The 22,591-nt window shown below is 37.8% G+C and overlaps 3 protein-coding genes across 5 annotated transcripts in view; 1 reads left to right on the top strand and 2 right to left on the bottom strand.

Moving 5' to 3' along the window:
* Positions 1-429: 429 nt before the first annotated feature.
* Positions 430-14,969, bottom strand: LOC126966164 (dynein regulatory complex protein 9-like). Of its 3 annotated transcripts, XM_050810120.1 has the most exons (9): positions 14,826-14,963; positions 13,430-13,476; positions 8,959-9,029; positions 8,339-8,504; positions 7,014-7,160; positions 6,312-6,417; positions 3,949-4,143; positions 2,350-2,481; positions 430-787 (listed from the first exon to the last, which is right to left on the bottom strand). In XM_050810120.1, the coding sequence occupies exons 1-9, from the start codon at positions 14,907-14,909 to the stop codon at positions 596-598; spliced, it is 1,140 nt and encodes a 379-aa protein (XP_050666077.1). In that variant the 5' UTR covers positions 14,910-14,963; the 3' UTR covers positions 430-595. The 3 variants fall into 3 exon arrangements, with proteins under 3 accessions (XP_050666077.1, XP_050666079.1, XP_050666078.1); XM_050810122.1 differs by lacking the exon at positions 8,959-9,029 and having other exon boundaries at positions 14,826-14,969; XM_050810121.1 differs by lacking the exons at positions 13,430-13,476; positions 14,826-14,963 and adding an exon at positions 12,750-13,213.
* Positions 12,351-22,591, top strand: part of LOC126966158 (tryptophan--tRNA ligase, cytoplasmic) — a 373,239-nt gene continuing 362,998 nt past the window's right edge. The window contains exon 1 of the mRNA XM_050810112.1: positions 12,351-12,354. The gene's annotated coding sequence lies outside the window, so the exon portion shown is untranslated. The remainder of the gene's footprint in view (positions 12,355-22,591) is intronic.
* The window catches only part of LOC126966148 (egl nine homolog 1), a 31,330-nt gene continuing 25,622 nt past the window's right edge, over positions 16,884-22,591 (bottom strand). The window contains exon 7 of the mRNA XM_050810092.1: positions 16,884-22,550. Within this exon, the coding sequence (XP_050666049.1) occupies positions 22,522-22,550 (29 nt within the window). The 3' untranslated portion in view covers positions 16,884-22,521. The remainder of the gene's footprint in view (positions 22,551-22,591) is intronic.

A 22,591-nucleotide genomic window follows, 5' to 3' on the forward strand; every position in this document is an offset into this window, starting at 1 on the left:
TATTGCAGATTCTATGCACTTGATCTATGGTTGAGTATTTTTCGCGGAAACCAAACTGGTGCTTTGGAAATGGATATGATTTTTTATGATATAATTTATATTATTTAAACACGACTCGTATATTGGATGCAGCATCTTACAAACTAATTTGTTATGTATATTAGAGCCATTGTAAAATACTCTTTTGATTGAAAAGAGTAGCCATTGAGTTTCTTTTATTATGTTATTCTCACGAGCTCAACTTTTTACGAATATATGCTTAATTCAGTACTTTAAAAGAAGTATTTTTAGTGACGACTCAAAGCGCTTCGTTTTAGACTAAATGAATAAAGTTTATTTGAATTTGACTTTAATTGATGGCATTTTTATAATATTGTAATAAAAACAAAAGTATTTTCTTATAGGCGGGTAAATAACGTTTGGTACACAGAAAATATAACTTTATTGTATAAAATACAAATAATTATAGACATAAAACTCATTTATAATATAATATATAATAAATAGAGGTAACCAAAATGATGTGTATTCGGAAATTTACAATCCAGCGGCCACCGGAAAGATCGTCCAATCTGATGTAAGCAGTAAAAGAAATTTAAGCTTTAGTCTTAGGATTTTTGGATTTCTTGGCTTTGTATGGACCAAGCCGACGCCTCACGAGTAAGCCGCGCCACCAAGCTTGAATAACTATTGCACAATTTGTCATCTTCTCTCGGTACAGCCTTGCTTCCTCGCGATCTCTCTTGAACTGCACCCAAATTCGCATTTCCTCTTCATGCTTGGCAAACTGAAATTAAATCATGCAGATCTGTATCTTCTTGTCTGATCTACAGATAAGACTTGTCCTTATAATCTGTAGATCAATCTGATATCAATCATTATATTAATAGAATAAAAAATCATTTGAGTGCATCAAACGGATTACATATATTGTAATTGAAATGATTTGTCAAGCATGAAGGTGTAAATGTTGATGTTGATTAAAGTTGAACCTATTAACCAACGATGTGGCGGTAAATTTAATAAGAAAAGTAAACTTTTGATATTCATGAGTGTCATTTCCGTGACCTACATGAATAAAGTGATTTTGATTTGATTAAAGTCGTGCTCGTAACGCCACTACTTAATTATGTGTTTATAAAAACTGATTGGTAGATCTAGATAGACTGTGACAGCTATGAAAACGTCGAAAGAATTAGGTTGACAGTTATCCTCTAGTTTGAGCAATGCACGCACACTATAACAAAGTGACATACAAATCGCGAGTGTAAGACGTAGCTTGTCACGCACACTAAAGTAATGAACCTGCCCTGTTTTCATCGGTTGTCTAACAGCAATATGCTCTATCTAGACGATTTTTATGTGGTTTATTACATGGTGGCTATTTAATAATATGTTATTTGGTTAATAATTTTTTTTAGTTACAAACTCAATTGTTATACACACTGTTATAATTTCGACTGTCGTACTATTACGTTCTATGAGGTACACCCCGTTGACAGACAGACGGACAGATGTACTGACTTAGAAATAGAGTTCCCGTCTTTTGTACAAAGAGGGGGCAATGGACACGAGGCTCGCGAGATGGGGAGTGGTGAGGCAACCGCCCATGGACATCCGCAAGTCAGATGTCAAGAGATGCGTTGCCGACCTTTGAGTTGGGAGTATGCTCTAGGGTTGCCATCCGTTCTCTAAAATAGACTATTGTACTCTGTCCAAATGTTTTAAGTTTTCTTAAGTGTTAATTCCGCTAATATTTGTCTTTAAACAATTTGACACGTGTTTCGCCTCTGCACGAGGCATCCTCAGGACTGTTGACTCGCTAAAATCTGGCACGAGACTCCAACTCCGTGATTTTGGCGAGTTATATTTAGTAATTATTACTTAAGAAAACTTAAAACATTTGTATAATTATGGATGTCCGCAAAGAAACGCCTACTTTAATAAATTTAATTGTACTCCGTATACTCGTATCTAATCTATATCACTAATAGAGTATGCTAAAATACTCTTTTACGCTATTCTTTTTTAAAACCATGAAAATTTATTATGTTCTGCAAAAAATATAAAAAATTCCTTTCTAAAAATACAAAATAATTACTCTTTTTGGAAAGCTAAGGTACTCTTTATTTCCCTCCTTTGAAATCAGATATACTCTATTTCTTCTAATAAGATTTGGCAACCCTAGCTATACTTTAATCTTGAAGGTTCCTTAGCCTTATAGGCTCTGGAAAACTGCAGCCGGTAACTGATTCCACAGAGTGGCTGTGCGTGGCAAGAAGTTTCTAGCAAAACAGGTGGTTTTATAACGCCAGACATTAACATTAATCAAACGAAACTCATCCAAACCTGTTCTTCCATGTCGATCCTTTGTTTCTGGATACTAAGCCATTTGTTCCTCGCGATTTGAATCTTTAAGTCTATTTGCTCCATGTCAACATCGTATTTATTTACCCAAACCTCTATCTTTTCCAAGGTTTCCTATAAATACGTATATTGGTGAAAACTATTAAATGCTCTGGTTTTATTCTATTATAATTTTTTACGTTTTTCAAAGAACCTGGGCTATGGTGACCCTTACCCATTAGGTGACAAGTTACCAACAAGTTTATACTTTTCTTCCCTATTTCTTAAAAAAACGTATCTATTTTTACCAGTGGGAGGCTCCTTTGCACAGGATGCCGGCTAGATTATGGATACCTCAACGGCGCCTATTTCTGCCCTAAAGTAGTAATGTGTAAACATTATTGTGTTTCGGTCTGTAGGGCGCCGTAGCTAGTAAAAATACTGAGCAAATGAGACTCAACATCTTTTGTCTCAATGTGACGAGCGCAATTGTAGTGCCGCTCAGATTTTTGGATTTTTTAAGAATCCTGAGCAGCACTGCATGGTAATTGGCATAGCGTATCAATTGCCATCAGCTGAACCAAACCAAAGATACTTTGCGCTAATCGATGGGCTGGAAAGTACTTCATATCCTGTCGAAAAAAATATATCTGTAGAAAAGTCCTGAATCTTAGAGAGTATTTAACCAATTACATTCTATATTCTGTATAGAAATATTTCGATACCTAAGTTCCAAAGTGTTATAAGTCTGAAATACAGTAAGTTTAAGATGAGTATGAGAAATTGTTCTTAAAACAAGTTGATAAGTGAATACAGTTTAGTTGTTACTTCCAATATTTCTTCAAGTCTAGAATAATTTCGTCTCAAACAGTAAAAACTCGACTTGTTTTCGATTTAAACCCTTTTCTGAATTGTTACTCTTTGTAATTGAGGTATTGACTTGAATTATAAATTTCAACAAGATGACCTCAACTTCGGGCCTCAAATCAACAGATGCCATCAGGTAAGTTAACTCCCAAATGAGTTAATCATCATCATCATCAGCCGGAAGACGTCCACTACTGGACAAAGGCCTCCTGGGGCCTTACCAACTGAGGGGTGCTTACCAACACTGCGTCTTCCAGTACGTGATCGCCATTCGAGGACTTTTCTAACCCATAGTCCATCTGTCCGTCCAACTATATGCCCTGCCCAGTGCTACTTCAGTTTCGCAATCATTTGGGCAATGTTGATGACATTGGTTCTCCTATGGATCTCCTCATTTCTGATGCGATTTCGCAGGTAACTCCGAGCATAACCCTCTCCATTGCCCTTTGAGCGACCATGAGCTTTCTCATTAGAACCATAGTTAGCGATCACGTCTGCGTACCGTAAGTCATCACTGGCAACACACACTGGTTGAAAACCTTCGTCTTCAGACACTGTGGTATTTGGGACGAGAATATTTTACGGAGCTTCCCAAATGCTGCCCATCCGAGTTGGATTCGACGAGAGACATCTTTCACGAAATTGGACCTGCCTAACTGGTTTGTTTGTCTAAGTACAGTTTCCAATTGTTACGGGAGTAGGTGTGACTGGGTTAATAGGTTGCAGCAAACATACATTGATAATAATATTAGTGAGTAGTTCTACTTCTGTGTGAACTTGTTGTTCCTGCTGACTTTTTCTCTTGTGAAGCTCGATATTCTGCGAGGGAGCATACTCCTTATCTTTGAGTGCAAATTCGAGTTGCTCATGCCTTGCTCGTTGCCAGCCATCGACGTACCTGCCACGTATATTTGCATAAATAGATGCATCCTGTATAATAAATATAAATTAAAATACAAATACCGGCACAAGTCTTACATAGGTAGGTAGTACACATCTTACAAGGGCATATCATTTGCAGTCTGATAGTGGAACGGCAAAAGTGTACTTAGATATAATGTAAGCACATTTTTCTCCGTAGTCGTGTGTCAACTGTCACTGACCGAATCAAATCTGAACTGAATATATGATTTACATTACTGGTTATTAACCAAGAATATTTTAAACAACTGGAGAAAATGAGGCCATCTATAGATATAGCAGTCGAAGCTTAATTTGTGGCATGTTCCATATTTTGGCATTGTTTTTATACGACGTGATTAGTCTATATGTATAGAAGGTCATTGCTATAATATTGAGCCACATTGAAGATTGACAGTGACAGTTGCTGTATGAATAATGGTCGTAATATTTTTTTAGAATATTTATCGTAGTTCTATAATAGTTAAGTAACAACACTAATATCTTAAGTTAATCTTATATCGACGTAACTCATGAAGGGGTGTCTTAAATAACAAAGTAAGTAAATTCATTTAAATCTCAATAAATAAATTTTATATTTAATACAATCTTTAATTCAACATTTCAAAAATTGCTTGAAACGCGACAGAATTTTATTAAGTTTTAAAATCCCCTTTCTTCCTTTATACCTGAGCTAAAAGGTTTGAAAAAATTTAGTACTTATTACATTAAAGCTTTTTTCATATTTATATTCTACCAGAAATCTTTTCATGAGATATCCTATCGTGGGGGTCGATTAAAATATTTCAATCGACATAGCGGTGGCAATCACGCTTGAAGATTTTAATGTACATACACAATATTTCGTTCACATACACATAGATGTGCCTCTTTGTTGAGTTAATTCTGAATACAGACCAAGGTATGAACATGACACAGAAATGTATTGTCATGCAAATCAAAGACGCGTGTAAATTTCAGCTTACTCATCGGTGAGGTTAACAGAAAGATCTGACCCAAGACAAATTAGATACTAGCTTGTATAATCTTGTTGTGGAGTTTGCATAATCTCTGACTGTAAGATTCTATAACAAAACAATTCCAAAACAACTGTACCCGATAATTTTAGGGCTGAGGTCGCGAGGATTCAGTGCAAAGAGCAAACGTTAGTGTAGCTAGCAATCATGGGCCTTATGAGGAAGCTCATTGTCGCTCAGAGGGTAATGGAGAGGGCCGTGCTTGGAGTTTCCCTGCGAGATCGAAGCAGAAATGAGGAGATCCGTAGGAGAACCAAAGTCACTAACATAGCTCAAAAGGTTGCAAAACTCAAGTGGCAGTGGGCAGGCCACATAGTTCGACGGATAGATGGCCATTGGGGCAGTAAAGTCCTCGAATGGCGACCACATACCGGAAGACGTAGTGCTGGTAGGTTCCCCACAAGATGGACCGACGATCTGGTCAAGATCGCTGGAGTAGGTTGGATGAGGGCAGCGCAGGACCGGTCGTCATGGCGATCTTTGGAGGAGACCTTTGTCCAGCAGTGGACGTCTTCCGGCTGAAAACTGTCATAAAAGCGACAGTGACATTAACCACTATATTATTATAAAGAATGCACAGCATCTAGTTCCAATTAGTCATTGGTTGAGGGCGGACGAGCATTAATTGAAATTAAAATGCCGGGTTGCATAGAAAAATTTGTAAAAAAATACACCAAGAAATAAGAAAGACACTCGGATAACATATCATCAGTAAGTATTTTGTATTTAATTAATTTCAATGTAAAATAACACGAAGCGTATGTTACAAAATTTGAGAGATGCCACACACACAAGCATCTAATAGTTGCCATAATAAAAAAAAATATTGTTCTTAATCTAAGACACTAGCAATATGATAAACAAGAATATAAAAAAAAGAAAACAGAAAGACACAGATATCGATTATATTTATTTACCTATATGAAAATAATCATGCTCTAAGGTAAAAACCAAGCAAAAAAGAGTCGAGAACGGTTGTATGGATACACCAACAATAATTAATGCTGTGACCGCAGTGATTTGTGTAAATTGCCATTGCAGAGATGCAATAAATTATTCATACACAGACTACAAACTTCATCAAAATTATATAAATTGTGCATTCATCTGAGCTGATTGTGACCGCTTTTTTATTTTAGAAAATTGCAGTGGCTTACTCACCTCGAAGCGACTGCAGAGATCCTTAATGTTACATTCCGTTTGGTACAAAACAGACTTTATATGATTTCTTTGTTGTCGTAGTTGTTTGTTCAGATCACGCTTTACCCTAAAACAACTTTTGGTTAATCACTCTTTTTGCCTAATTTAATATTATTGAAATATTACACTGATCTGAAGCGTGTTTTTAAATTTTTAATAACTATAATTTACTTTTGCTTTTATATTCTTAAATTTTAGATAAAATTTTAATTACCAATGAAACTGTCACAACGAATAGAAAAAACTGCCACGAGTACTGCCACAGAAGAACAGTGCTCTTACAATTAGTTCTGCTGTTTTAACATTTAGTTCTACTGTTCTAACATTTCGTTATACTGCTCTAATATTTAGTTCTTCTGTTCTAACATTTAGTTCTACTGATCTAACGTTTAGTTCTACTACTCTAACATTTAGTTCTACTACTCTAACATTTCGTTCTACTACTCTAACATTTAGTTCTACTGCTCCAACATTTAGTTCTACTCTTCTAACGTTTAGTTCTACTGTTTTAAAATTTAGTTCTACTGCTCTAACACTTAGTGCTACTGCTCTAAAATTTAGTTTTACTATTCTAACATTTAGTTCTACTGCTCTAACATTAAGATCTACTGCTCTTACAATTAATTCTACTGTTATTGTATTGCTGCCTAGTCTCTTACTTACTGCCTGTTTCTTCCTTCTACTAAGATCAATATTTCTCTATCGTTATATGTTTTAGATATTTCGCTTATATATTCCTTAAGAACCAAAATATTTCCATGTTCCGACATGTCTATGTAGGCACCTTTCAATACCTTAATGATCAATTCCCTGTTAACATATTTTTTTTCCATTAATTGAGGTAAATCAAATGCTTTTGTGTTCAAAGCATATCGTTCATCACAAGCAGCTATTCTTAAGGAACCATCTTTCAAGAATATAGTCAAAGTGTGGAATGAACTTCCCTCCAATATGTGTCCAGGTCATATTATGACAAAGACGGCGACAGCCCTAGGGCAATAAGCGTGGACGCCCTAGGCGCCAGGAAACACGTTTCACGAAAACTTTAATCGGAAGTTTTTTTTTAATAATTATTAAAAAATTATATTATATGAAAATTAACATTGAAATAAAAAAGGGCAGCGGCGGTCCCAGCGTAGGGCAATAGGGTTGGTCGCTCTTGGCGCCTGGTAAAAAGTAAAGCGGTAACTAAAATGACAAATACGGAAAACATTTTCAGAAGAAAAAATTAAAGATATTATAACACACTTGGGGTGAAAGCTTCGGTCAAAGAGTGCCGAAAGACAATCTCTCTACGCCTTGACTAAGGGTTAGGACCGGCGCTGGACATTAGTATCTTAAAAGATTCCAAAATCTGCATATTTTACGCAGCTATTTTTCATTCGTCTAAGCTCAACCTTTATTCTCACAAGGGGGTTAGACGTAGATACACAGTGAGGTTGGTAATAACTAAGAATATTTAGCCAAAGAATACCGAACTATGGAAGTTGGAACGAAATTCCACAGTGTTTCTAGGCCGATACGGCAAGGAAAAGTTTTTTGCTTTGACTGTCGCGAGTAACCCACAACATAATAAAATGCCTTTAAAACGCGCATGACTCTGAATGAGTTGACGATACTACAGTGTGAGAAACACTACGGGAAATTTCTAGAACTTACCCATTACTGGACTCTATTAGACACTAAACAACCCTAAGAAAATTTCCTAACCAATTTTTTTCGAAAAATTCAAAAATTCTGAGCGCCACTACAATTGCGCTCGTCACCTTGAGACATAAGATTTTAAGTCTCATTTGACCAGTATTTCACTTGCTACGGCGCCCTTCAGACCGAAACACAATAATACGTACACATTACTGCTTCTCGGCAGAAATAGGTTCCGTTGTGGTAGGTACCCATAATCTAGCCAGCATCCTGGCAAAACAGCCAATTTCTGGGAAGAAACTTTAAATAAAAATTATACCAAATACGAAAAAACAAACACAGACCTATCCTTTAGCAACTTTTTAAGTTTGTACTCGTTACAGTGGAGTTTATTGGGTTTAATACTATCCACCTCATCTAGGACTTCTCTTTTTATTCCATATTTATCGTTAAGGTGCAGGTTCATGTCCATTAAAGTTGATTGCAAGCGAAGGCCTGGATTGCACTCATCTAGAATTTATGCAAATTTTGATTTATTAATTTTGTTTAGCTACTAGTCGAGGCAAATTCATTCCAATGGCTACTCAGCAAAAATAACTGAATCCGTAAGTGCCGATAATGCTATTTTTTCCTAAGCATTATCACTACAGATTTTATAATCTATCGGCTATAAATTTATTTGTACACCCACAGTATGGAATGAGTTTCCTTGCGCTGTGTTTGCAAGACAATACAACTTCCTCTTATATTGCAGGAATTGTGGCGGGTGTGGGGTGGCATCAGGAGCGCTATTTTGTCCATTAATCTAAATGAACGGGCGGTTATCTATATTGTGCGTGAGAATCAACTTGTCAAATTATATTAGATTTAGATATTTCATTTATATCACAATCATTTTCTATACGAAAGAATTTAACTCGTTTTTTTAATGTTTTGTAATAATTATGTGTTATTTGTCACTTACTCAGAATTTTGAGTTGCGCAAGTGCATCCTCTAAAATAGTACAGAAAAGACATGCGGTCGAATGTGGTAGCCTGAAAATATTTAAAATTAGAAAAAAACTATTGTTTTCTCCTCCTTTTTTATTCCTTTAAGAAAAATCAAGATCTATCTTACAAAATTTTTTTCTGGGTATATTTTATATTATAGCTTTATTCGTACGTTTAGATGAAGGTTGAAAATGGTTGGTATTGCACAATCCACAAAGTAAATCAGAAAATTTTTAAGGTTTTTTTTTTTATGGAATAGGAGGACAAACGAGCGTACGGGTCACCTGTTGTTAAGTGATCACCGCCGCCCACAATCTCTTGCAACACCGGAGGAATCACAGGAGCGTTGCCGGCCTTTAAGGAAGGTGTACGCGCTTTTTTTGAAGGTACCCATGTCGTATCGTCCCTGAAACACCGCACAAGGAAGCTCATTCCACAGCTTTGTAGTACGTGGAAGAAAGCTCCTTGAAAACCGCACTGTGGAGGTCCGCCACACATCCAGATGGTGAGGATGATATCCTAACTTGTGGCGTGACGTACGAAGGTGGATTTCGGCGGCAGGAATTAGGTAAAACAGCTCTTCAGAACACTCCCCGTGATAAATGCGGTAGAAGACACACAATGAAGCGACGTCTCTACGCAACGCCAAGTGATCCAGCCGTTCACAGAGCACTGGGTCCCCGACAATTCGAGCTGCTCTGCGTTGCACGCGGTCAAATGGATCGAGCTGATACTGGGGTGCGCCAGACCAGAGATGACAGCAATACTCCATGTGTGGCCGGACCTGCGCTTTGTAGAGCGCTAGTATGTGGGCCGGCTTGAAGTATTGCCGTGGTCTATTAATGACGCCCAGTTTCTTTGAAGCCAATTTGGCTTTGCCTTCCAGATGACCACGAAATTGGCAATCGCTCGAGATTTCGAGACCCAGTATTCCGATACTAGGCGCGGCTTTAAGAGAAGTGTTCTCTAAGAGCGGTGATACGACAAATGGGGTTTTTTTAGTGGTAAACGCGCAAACTTGAGTCTTCTGGGGGTTAAATTGGACAAGGTTCAATTTACCCCATTCCGCGACCTTCTCAAGAGAGGACTCGATAGAAGACACAAGTTTCTCCCGGCACTGGTCGACGATTTCCCGAGAGAGACCTGCATGGCCAGTGTATACGGCATCACCAGTGCTATCGTCTGCACAGCAATGAATGTTGGAGGTGTCCAACATATCATTGATATGCAGAAGAAACAGCGTGGGAGACAGCACACAGCCTTGGGGCACTCCAGCATTTACGGGCTTCGGGTTCGAGCAATATCCGTCGACAACGACCTGTATGCTGCGCCCAGTGAGGAAGCTGGAGGTCCACTTGCACAAGCTCTCGGGAAGCCCAAATGATGGAAGTTTGGAGAGGAGCGCCTTGTGCCATACACGATCAAAGGCCTTCGCTATATCCAGGCTAACTGCCAGGCCTTCCCCCTTGCTTTCAATAGCCGCTGCCCATCAATGTGTTAGGTATACCAGAAGATCACCTGCCGACCGACCATGGCGAAACCCGTATTGTCGGTCGTTGATCAACTGGTGATCCTTTAGATATACCAAGAGCTGACGGCTAATTATGCTCTCCATGATTTTGGCGAGCAGGGAGGTAATAGCAATAGGCCTGTAGTTTGCCGGATCCGAACTGTCTCCTTTTTTTGGATCGAATGGACAAGGGCTGACTTCCATGAGTCAGGGACTACGCCTTTAGAATAAGAGTGCCGGAATAAACGCGTTAGCACCGGCGTCAACTCAGGGGCACACGTTCTAAGCACGATTGGAGAAATGCCATCCGGCCCGCTCGACTTTCTGACGCCCAACGAAAACAGAGCTCGCCTAACAGTTTTCTGTCTGAACTGTACTTCAGGCATAGAGCTCTGACACAACGGCATGGTCGGCGGTGTTTTTCCGTTGTCGTCAAGAGTCGAGTTGGAGGCGAAAAGAGTGCACAAGAGATCGGCTTTCTCTATTGCCGTATGGGCCAGGGTGTCATTTCTCATGTGCAACGGCGGCATGGCCGGCTGGCTGAAGTTACCAAGAGCAGCTTTCGACAACGACCAGAACTTGCGTGTTCCGGTCGGGTAACTGGAAAGCTGCTCGCCGATTTTGACGACGTGTTTTGACTTTGCACGGGCGATTTGCCGCTTAAAAAATCTGGAGGCACGGTTGTATTTCCTCTTAAGAACTGTGCAGTTCGGATCCTTTGTGCCCAGCGCCGCAACCCAAGTTCGATACGCCTGTTTTTTGCAGTCAGATGCTGCTTTAACAGACGCATCGAACCAGGGCTGTGATCTGCCACCGATGGGTACTACATAGTTTGGTATAAAAATATCCATACCCTGTAGTATCACATCGGCTACTGCAACGGCGCAGGCACTAGGATCATCCGAAGGGAAACAAACCCTGCCCCAAGGGTAGGATGCAAAAAAGGAACGCATCCTATCTCAATCTGCTGACTTGTAGTGCCAAACGCGGCGGGTCGCTGGTGGTCTGCGACGTTGGCGTCGGATAGGCACTACACTCCTGACCAGGCAATGGTCGGACGTTCCGAGAGGGGCGTCGACAAAGACCTGGTAACCATCGGGATGTGTAGTCAGCAGAAGATCCAATAAGGACGGCATGTGGCTATCCACATCCGGGAGCCGCGTTGGCGACTCAACCAATTGGGACAGACCATACGCAAATGCAAAGTTATGCACAGATCGCCCTGCGTAGTCTTTGGTACGTGATCCAAGCCATTCGGCATTGTGCCCGTTGAAATTATCCAAGACTACGATTTTCGCTAAAATCTGTCTAAAAAAGGGGATCTGTCCAAGCACGTCGTCAATTGCCGCTTGAACGCAGCCTATGAGATTATCCGTTTCTGCGTTACCACTATGGGACCTGTAGACACACGCATAGATGTGGACGCGGTCCTCTAAATCTACGCGGAGCCAGAGAGTGGACAGGTCCCTCAAAATTGCCGAGACGGCGACAGCAGATATCCTCCCTAACGTACACACATACCCCGGCATGAGGTAAAAAATTGTGCTCAATTTTGTACCCGGGGTACGTTAAATATGACGTATCGCTAGGTCGAGATATCTGCGTCTCAGTAAAGAAACACAAGGCCGGCTGCGCCGTCTCAAGGTGGTGGTGGACGGCGTTTAAATTGGAGTGAATTCCCCTGATATTGCAAAAGTCCACGTTGAGTGTGGAGCGGGGTGCCGTGGTGATACTGCCTCGTTTGTCCTTGGTCATGCGCGGTTCTGTGCCCTCTCCAGAATACGAAGGGCAGCCCGAGCTAGAGTGCCCGGGGAGGGATTCTCCAACTCTGGTAGAGCCGGTACCCTCCTGGGGTAAAATCTTTTTGAGTACCGCTGTCATATTCGGGTGGAGGGGTGGGGGGGGGGAATGGCCACCGGTCCTCGACACTAACCTATGCGAAACATAGCGGCACTAGGCCGCTACTTCACGCCGGTATTCTGTGCGAATGTGTTAATTAACCCGGACGAGTCTGGCCCGATTGTGCTGACGTCAAAAGACGGCAGCATGACTCTCCCACTTCTAAAAAGCCCTTAGTCGCCTCTTACAACACCCATGGGCCTGGGACTTCCCTATTCTTTTTACGCCCCGGGAAAAGTGCAGGGCAAAAAGGTTCTCATTGTACAAGTTTTTGTGTTTTTTTAATGATAGTTAAATTTTATTTTTATTCATTACAAATAAATCAGTTTATTCAGTTAATTAAAACAGTTACCTACCTAATTCCAAAACGTAGAATTTGCTGGAAAGAGCTTTGCCACATAATAGTAATTCATCATCAGCCGGAAGTCGTCCACCGACATGGATATTTGACATGATCTTCGTCTTGTCTATGTTCATTTTGAGACCAGTTCAGGAGTACCTTGGGAAGCTGTATTGAGGCCATCGAGCATATGGCTTAAGTCTTCCATGGTGTGTGTGGTGTTGCACCAGAATAGCACTACCTCATCTCCTCTCGTGGTTGTTGTAAAAGGCGACTAAGGGATACAAACAATGGAGGATGGGCAGCAGCATCTTTCGTTGAGAGTGCACTATCTACTGCGATCGCCAACCCGTCTGCCAAGCGTGGCGAATATGGCTAAAACTCCCCAAACATAATAGTAATGGTATTTAGCAAATTTATTCCTGATTTTATTGAAATTTCGCGGAGACAAGATATTAATAGTTGTTAGAAGCGTTTTACCTCTACAGAAGGTTTCTGCAGCGCCATCTTTTCAGTAAGTTTAAAAATCAGAACCCAAAGCTATTCGGGATTGAAAGACCTAAGGTTGAGAATATTTGAATAATAAGTAATTGATTGTATCAATCCGGACGTTACGGGGAATACTTTTAAGGACTGTTTGCCTCGTAAATATATACTGATATTTATATTTATATATATAGAAAAACTTTAACCTACATTATATACAGATCGCCACTCCATTCTTTGTCTATTTCATTGGATCCCTGGACATAGAAAGAGATTCAATTAGTAGGTACAGCAACTTTATGTGTTATGGGCACAAAGTTCCAAGTTTAATTAATATTTTTTATTGTTTATCTTCAATAATAGGCAATAGCATACATGTGCCTGATAATCAATAGTATTTTTTTTTAAATATATATACATCTATGTATCGCGTTGCACAAGTATTCGATTGAATAATTTAAATTTCTGTTTCATTACTCTTTGTATCCCATTATCACTAGTTTTCTAAAGGAAAGTTTATACATGGCAAGTATGTTGACGCCTAACCGAGGTTTTCTTCTACCTAGAAATCTAGCAGGAATAGCCCAAGGGTCGATCCTGGGACGAGTCTTGTACAGTATATTTCACGTACACTGTTGTTCTGATATGATGCTATACTCAAGACTGATCAAGATTATGTTGCTTGTAAGAAAAATGCTCATTTTACATTATCTTATTTAGAGAAGCAGTTTGGTAAACGGATATAGATAGTGACAGACGAAATTATCACTTGTATTCTTTTAGTTTAGTTGTGTTGCATTGAACTTTCGTAAAGCCAATCAATTGTATACTTTGACCCAAGCCAACAAGAGTCGTTCGATAAAATGAATGTAACATTACAAAAATGCATTATAAGAGGCTGTGATTGAACAGCTCTGGTCTTTATTTATCAAGCTGTCAATACAGAGACCAAGTAATATATATTTAATCTACTGTGATAAATATACTAGTTTTATATCTAATTAGGTTAAAACTTATGCCGTCGCACGAATTATGAGGTAAAAAATATTGTAATTGATAGAGCTTTAGTCCACGATTATAATGCTACCACAGCTATTACAAGGTAATGCACCGTTTCAGAGAAAAAAGCATTATAACCGAACCTTAAATTATGACATTGTTAAGGGTTGGGACATTTTTATGGGGAGAAAGGTAAGGTAAACGCCTACATTCGTTTCTGGCACAAGTCGGCCGCTGCCGCGGCACGCTACGCTCGGCTCGTGCGTTGTTTTAACTGTTCTAACATAACCTAACCTAACTAATTTTTATAAATTGTAGTTGATAGAGCTTTGGTACACGATTATAGTGCTACAATCTTATTACAAGGTAATGCACAGTTTTCAAAGAAATAAAGAAAAAAATTCTAACCTCTAAACGAGTAAAACACGTAAGTTACATTGTAATAAGAGTGGTATCATTATAATCGTGGACTAAAGCTCTATCAACTACAATATTTTTTACATCCTAATTCGTGCTACGGGATAACTACTAAGTCGAACCATCATTTGAATGCATCCGTTGTGCCACGTAAGAATAGCTAGATTAAAGACAAACTTAAAAAATGTACCATGTCTCCTACAGTAAGGGTAGTATTACTAGCTGGGTCCGATGCCTCATGTACTACAAAAGTTGAGGTCACTCTTGATAACATGTTTAAATAAATAATATAAAAATGTAAAATTAAATAAGAAATATAAAAACATAAAATAATACTTCTAAAGCACGATGTCAAAAGTGACAAATGATGACAATATTATGTACATTGAGTAGGTACATAACTACATACATAAATTAAAGATTAAATATAATATAGAGATTATTTATTACTTACTAGCAATATGATACACTGTGACAGCTGTGAATTAGTCGAAACAAAAGAGCCGAAATTTCGGGAACCCTTTCACTAAAACAAAGTGACTAACGTATCGCGAGTGTAAGACGTGCACACTAAAGTAGTAAGCCTGGCCTGTTGTTATGCGTTGCCTAACAGCAAAGGCTTTATTAAGACGTATTTAAAGTTATCTAAGAATCAAACTCATGCGGGGCTACCAGCAGAAGAACAGACTGTTACTACAGACTAAAATTCACTTGATAAAACTTCATTAGAAACAAGATTCTGAATGGTTTTTATGGTCCCAAAAAGGCGTTCGACTGGGATATTCTGTTCCCAAAACTGAAATATTGTCGGGCATAACGGTATAACTGACATCTGTAACGCAGTGTATCTATCTTCAAGAGTGCTCAGACCCTTTAAGAACAAGTAAAACATTTGAGGTCAGACTAAATGTTAATCAAGGTACTCAGTGAGCTCTTCTGTCTGGTAAAATAAATGGCTTTTTATGACAATAAGGGACGAGACGAACAGGACGTTCAGCTGATGGTAATTACCCTGCCCATTACAATACAGTGCCGCTCAGGATCCTTGATAAACCGAACAATTCTGAGCGGCACTGCAATTGCGCTCGTCACCTTGAGACATAAGATGTTAAGTCTCATTTGCCCAGTAATTTCAATAGCTACCGCACCCTTCAAGCCGAAACACATTAAAACTTACATGTTACTACTTCATTGCTGAAGAAGGCACCGTCGCGGTACCCATAATCTAGCCGGGATCTAGGAAGGCTAAACTACTTGTGACATTTATGCTCTGACAGTTGACAGCCTTATTTCTCCAAAGTATCAAGTTTAATTGACGTTTTCATCCCTAACATATGTTCGTGTCTTCATTTCACATTTATAATTTGTAATATAATGCGAGAATTATACCTTTATTTATTTACAGTGTGTGTGGATTAATACATCGACCGTACCCAATAACTTGTTGTTTTTTTAAATTAATTAATTGGTGTCGAGACACTTGGCCCGTGGGTGGCAGAGGCGCGGATAATGTACAGAGTACTATCTACGCTAGCTACTAAAAACCCATGTGCTGGCAGCTACTTCTGTCAGCAGATCAGCCTATGTATATACTCAGTAATAAAAGCGGGACTGCTTAAGTAAAAATTTAAATTTAGTTTGGTATGAAACGTGCAGTCATTTGACATAAGTTTGAAATACATAGTTGTAATTATCGTATGGTGATTTGCGACGAAGTATAATCTGCTTACTTAAAACGTAGTGGATTTCAGCTATCTTCTATCACTGCGTACTTCTGTACGTTTCATACAATCGAATGAATTGCTTTTTTCTTATAGATTTAATTTAATGTAATCATAGTATTGCAAATGTAGTAATGGGACGACGTATAGCTTACCAGCGATAGAAGTTTGTATGGACATTGCTATTCACGCGTCCCAATATAAGGCGATAAGATTGACTTATCGGCTATATCGGGACAGCTTCAGATTATTGACAGCTAAGTACTGACAGTCGAAGGTAGTAATTTATCTCTATCTGTAGATAGTATATTGGGAACGGCCGTAAGTCGTTCAGTATTTGACATTTGAGTTTATCGTTTGATAACGAGCTATAGTATGAGTGGCGAACGCAATAGTACATTCTTGGCCGCGGTGTTATGGGACAGCTAGCCTTTCCAAATAATAATAATTATAATTTTTTTTTATGTCATACCAGTCTACCAATAGGCATCTTCTCTCCCTGTGTATATCAAAATAAAACTACAAAATAAATAATTAAAATGTAATATCAGTTATTCACAAAAAACATCGTTAGAATTTGACAGAAAAATAAACCTCGTTTCTCAAACAAAGACATCCAACAATTTTATACAATGCTGATAAATATTATCACTTATAACACTACCTAGCTACTGTATAAAATATAATTTACATAATTTATAATATAACCTGTATATACATATCTGTAACTAATGTTATAATACAAATTCAACGAAACAGCACATTATTTGGGTATAACGAATGATAAGTATTTAAATAGTAAAAACAGAAAATGTGGACATTCAATTTTGATTTTGAAAATTTGATCTGATGGGCTATGACTTTTATTTTATTTATCTCGATCATCTTCTAAGATTTGGCTAACTATTTCAGCAAATTTTGTTAAATCACTTTTTAATGAAAGGAGTACAAACGTATCGTAATTTAAATGGTATTGTACATTGCGCCATGTTCATACTTTTTTTTATGGAATAGGAGGGCAAACGAGCATACATAAGGGTCACCTGATGGTAGGTGATCACCGCGTCTCATATTCTTATAACAGAGGAATCACAAGAGCGTTGCCGACCTTATAAATCGTTGAATTAACGTACATATTAATTTGAAAACCGAAAATAAATTGGTACGTGGCGGGAATCGAACCAGGAGCCTCGTGGTGCCGGTCAACGATTCTAATATTGCGCCATCAAAGCTTTTATAAATTTCTTTACACTTTAAGAATAGTATCTCAATTAATAGCTTCAATATGGAATAAAGCTTAGATCATTTATTTGCCTAGATAGACTATGACAGCTATGAAAATGTCGAAAAAAAAAATGAGTTTAGATTTAGCCTCTATGTTGAGCAATGCACGCACACTAACACAAAGTGACATACAAATCGCAAGTGCAAGTGCTTGTAACGCACACTAAAGTAATATTCCCAGCCTGTTTTTATCAGTTGTCTAACAGCAAGAGACTACACAGACGTATAAATTATCTAAGGAATGAACGTTAGAATATTAATAATTAGAATTTTCTTTAAAACGCGTACTCTGTGGATAATTAAAATAATACTTTATCCTGGAATATGTAAAGGACGATGACCAGCTACCATTATTAGGTGATCCCTCAAATATTCAATTAAATTAATATTTTTAACATTTAATAAATCACACTTATACAGGGTGGCTTTTTGGGAAGGGCCAAGTCGGAAACTACGCGACTTAGAGAAAAGTCGTTAAAGGAGTCATGCCCTCGATACATATCTTTCCAAAGTTTAACTCTCATCAGCAACAGAGTCCATTGGTTGAATAATTCAGGGTATATTTTTTTTGACAAAAATCATTCGGGTCGAGTTTCGACAAAATTCAAGAAATTTAAAAAAACTAAATATACAGTTATATTCTTATAAATCGAGGGCATGACTCTTTTTACGACTTTCCTCTAAGTCTCGTAATTTCCGACACGGCCATCACCACCCTTATCAAAAAACCACCTGTATAGTATCATTACAATAAAAACTGTACATATTTCGCAACTCATACAACTATTAAAACTGTATCAAAATTGATATAGGAGAGAGAGAGAGAGAGAGAGAGAGAGAGAGAGAAAAAAGACAATAGATGGAAAGAGAAGTACATGTACAATACTATTCAATATAGTATTTACAACAATTAGTATTATTTAAGCATATTTACAATAATAGAATTAAACGATCAAAGTACACTTTCGGTCAGCCGGTTCAATAAAACATCCTTAGGGCCATCTATAAATTGCGTTGCTCGACTTCATGATTTTTAAAGTGAAAACTTCTTTAGCGGCGTTGAGCACTTTTCTTGGGATGTGTAGAAAATGTTAAACTCGCGTCAGGACACGTGACCTGATCGAAAATTCGTAAGACAGTCGTTAAAATTATGGATGAAAGTTGATTTTTCTGAGGGATCAACTTGTTAATGTAAATTAATTGTAAAAGTTCTGAAGTGTTAAATTTTTTACGTAATATAAAGTGTCATTTTTGTGTACGATAGCGCAATAAATGAATATTGTATTTAACCACATAAATGCTAGTACTTTCATACTGATAAATAAAGCAATTCGTGCGGAATTATACCCTAACCATTCCAAAATATTCAAAAATGAACAAGGTTAGTGTTTAAGTGCAACCCGTTATTTGACTTCTCTCACCTGTCCGTGTCATAACTGGTCACAGTTGTGAGGCCCTGCCTTACCTAGTGTGATATCACATATTTTACAATTTTACATTCAGAAATTTATGAAGATAAAACAGCAGTGTGTTTAGACTCCACTTCACTTTGTGGAGTGGAAACTTCTATAGCATCGTTGTGATTCGAGTCGATGAAACAAGACAGTAAAAAGGGACATAAATTCATAAGATTTAGTTGGAGAAAATGAGATAGGAAGCATTATACAGTGTTTTGGTACCAGGCGATCATAGTTAAGAAGAGATTGTCTTATATATGACGCAAGTATACCTCAATATACTCTAACTCATAGACACCAGGAGAACATAAAAATGTTAGCGGTGATAGTAATGTCTTTCATAGCGGTTGAAATCATGTGTCATCCTAGCAACATATACCAGGACTTCATATGCAGTTTAGAGGTTCATGAACAATGCAGGTTTCACTTCTGACATGTGTACTTTGTACGCACGCAATTTTTTTTATCAGCATAAGCTGCACTGTTATTCTTTAGTAGGGATGTAGTTCAAATTTAGTGCTGTAATATGTCACAAATTTGGTGGCTGCCCACAATGTCAACGCGTCATCGACCCCCTCCCTCCCTCAATATATGGATGGCCCCTTTGGAAGCAATGAGGGTAGTCAAAAATTTTTATCTGGAACATATTACTAATATGGACGTCATTTAACCGACTCTACTTTTTACGCTTTTTGCTACATTAAACAATAGATATTGCTTGATCAATACAAACATACAAAAGTTGTTAATTTGAAATAACCGAACTGAACCCAATAAATAACCTTTAAGTTTTAAATACTTGTGATAAAAGAAGAACAGCACTCAAAGTAGCTTTAGAAGAAATATACAATAACACCGAAGAGGATGTAAATACTACGTAATAAGAGGCGGGAAAAAGAAAAAGTAAAAATTGAAGTTTAGTATGAAACGTGCAGTGATTTGACATTAGTTTGTAATAGTAGTAATTACAGTATGGCGTATAATCCGGCTGAGTTTGAAAGCGAACAGTTACTTAAAACATAGTGGATTTCGGCTATCTCCGTGTTTTACAAGATTATAGCCGTCATCTGTCAAGCTATCAATGACTGCACGTTTCATACAATCGAGTGAATCGCTTTTTTCTTAGAGTTTCGCTAGGCTGGTTAACAATATGATAATATGATGATAGTTTATCGATGTAATACCTTAATATGATAAATATGAATTTAATAACAACAATGTTATTAATATTAAATAAGTTAATGGCTTACATAAAAACTGGCCTTTAAATAATTGATTAATAAATTCTAATTACGCATATCTATGGTGTCTCAGTATAAACGGAGAAAATAGGTCAAGTTCAACTATCAAAATTAAATTATGAAAGTATGTTGAAAACATGAGAATTCATTATATTTTTATAAAAAATCATACTATTTTGTCACGTGACCGAAAACGCCGACCACCATTTTGTGACGTCACAGTAGCAGAAACAATTTGTTGTTTAGCAACACACCAACGATACGGACTATGAAAGGTCATTTTTATTATTAGTAAAATCTATAAGAAACGTCAAAATCTGTGCAGCAATTGTGCTGCACAGATTTTGACGGTTCTTTGTATGTTATTAAGACAATTTTTTTTTGTGTGGAATTATTTTGAGGAATTAAAAATACCACTTGGCTATCGAATCTTTACGATAATTTTAGAACATATTAAAAAAAATCGAAGAATAACCTATTTAAAACCATTGCCAGTTATGTAGTTACAATATCAAAGATCTGACAACTATCAACCAAAGAGCGAGTGGATAATATAGGTGAGCTGTTAAGTCAATGTATGTGACGTCACTAAAATGGTGGCCCGACCCCATCTCAACGTGCGGGGACTGTCCGCATCTTGAAGTCGGATATTTATGCGATCCAACTTTATAATACGACTCCTAACAAGCATACAAATTACTACTTTGACCTATTTCTATCCCAGTCTTAGACGTTCAGTTTGTAACTAAATTTCTGAAATGTAATTTAAAACGGGATGTAAAGAAACACCAAATAAAATTTAACTGCACGATGACTAATTCGTTGATGCAGGTATATACAAATTATCTTAGTTTAAATAGATTTATATTTAATTTTAGGATCATATATTACAATAAGGCCACCGAGAGAAGATAAAAAATGTAAACAATGACATTTACCAGTAACGTCAAGGCAAGGTGAGCGACAGTCACATTTGGTTATGGTACAGGGGAGCTGTCATTAGAAGAGTTGACATTCAGAATGCATTCGGAGTAATACATTCATGCTTGTTTTGTTGTTTTATGTTTTAATCTGATTTTTTAATAGAATTTTAGTGTATTTATATTGAATTATAATGATTGTACCAATGGAAGTCAGATTTGCACAGGATGCCTTGGTAAGGTTACAATACAGTTAATAGAACAGTACTCTAACTTCATACTAAAAGTGCCCGCACGCACACATACACACGATATACACGGCCGCTAAGCAATCTTGGAGAGACAAAACTATTATTTTTTGCCGCGACTTTCGTTATCCAATTTAAATTAACTACACCGCGCCGTCCGCATCGTCAATCTTATTGTATGTACCAACCCTAGCGATCTGCCCAGACGTAGTTATAAATGTCAAAGAGACCGCTGAGTTACGCTACTGTTCCATTACTTGTACTGTGGTTTTTCTACCGCCGAGCAGTAATATGCAAACATTTTTGAATTTCGATTTAAAGGACGCCGTAGCTAGTGAAATTACTGGGCTAATGATGCTTAACATCTTATGTCTTGAAGTGACGAGCACAGTTGCGATAGCACTCACCATTTTGATATTTCTAGAATCCTGAACGGCACTGCATTCTAATGGGCAGACGATATCATCACAAGAATACTTGAATTGGTTTTATTAATTTTTTTTTAAATGTATGTATGTATATGTGGCAGTGGGCAGGGCACATAATTCGATGGACAGATGGTCGTTGTGGCAAGTCCTCGAATGGCGACCACGTACCGGAAGAATAGTGTTAGTAGGCCTCCCACAAGAAGGCCCGATGATCTGGTCAAGATCGCCAGAATACTTTGCGTCGTCGTGGATATCTTTGGGGGAGGCTTTTGTCCACCAGTGAACATCTTCTGGCTGATATGATAATAATGAAATTTTATTAAAAATGTTCCGAATCCCTATTTGTTTTATAGTCTTTATCTTGTCTCGATGACCTCAATACATTACTTTCTATTACAGTTTACATTAATCTCTGTCTTATACAAATCGTTGTCACGTCCCATACATTCACTGCACTAATATTTACACAAGTGATATAGTTTATTATTTCACTGTTCTCAACTAGAACGGAACCAACACAACCTACGTAGTTCGTGGACACTGCTAAGTATGCGTCAGGCGTGGGCTACAGACCCTCATAGCAACCATCACTTGCTTGAAGACGGCTGAACACGTTCTGAAAATTGAAGAACATTTCAATGAATAAATTAATCATCA

Source organism: Leptidea sinapis, chromosome 9, assembly GCF_905404315.1.
Source record: "Leptidea sinapis chromosome 9, ilLepSina1.1, whole genome shotgun sequence".
In the NCBI taxonomy this organism is placed as follows: domain Eukaryota; kingdom Metazoa; phylum Arthropoda; class Insecta; order Lepidoptera; family Pieridae; genus Leptidea; species Leptidea sinapis.

Bases quoted from the DNA above. Each gene is read 5' to 3' on its own strand.
- LOC126966164 (XM_050810120.1), bottom strand. From the start codon at position 14,909: ATGTTATCAAGAGTGACCTCAACTTTTGTAGTACATGAGGCATCGGAC. The intron at 8,505-8,958 runs GTAAGTGACAAA...CATAAATTCTAG, and splicing joins TGCGCAACTCAAAATTCTGA to ATGAGTGCAATCCAGGCCTT. The intron at 4,144-6,311 runs GTGAGTAAGCCA...TTTATTATACAG, and splicing joins ATCTCTGCAGTCGCTTCGAG to GATGCATCTATTTATGCAAA.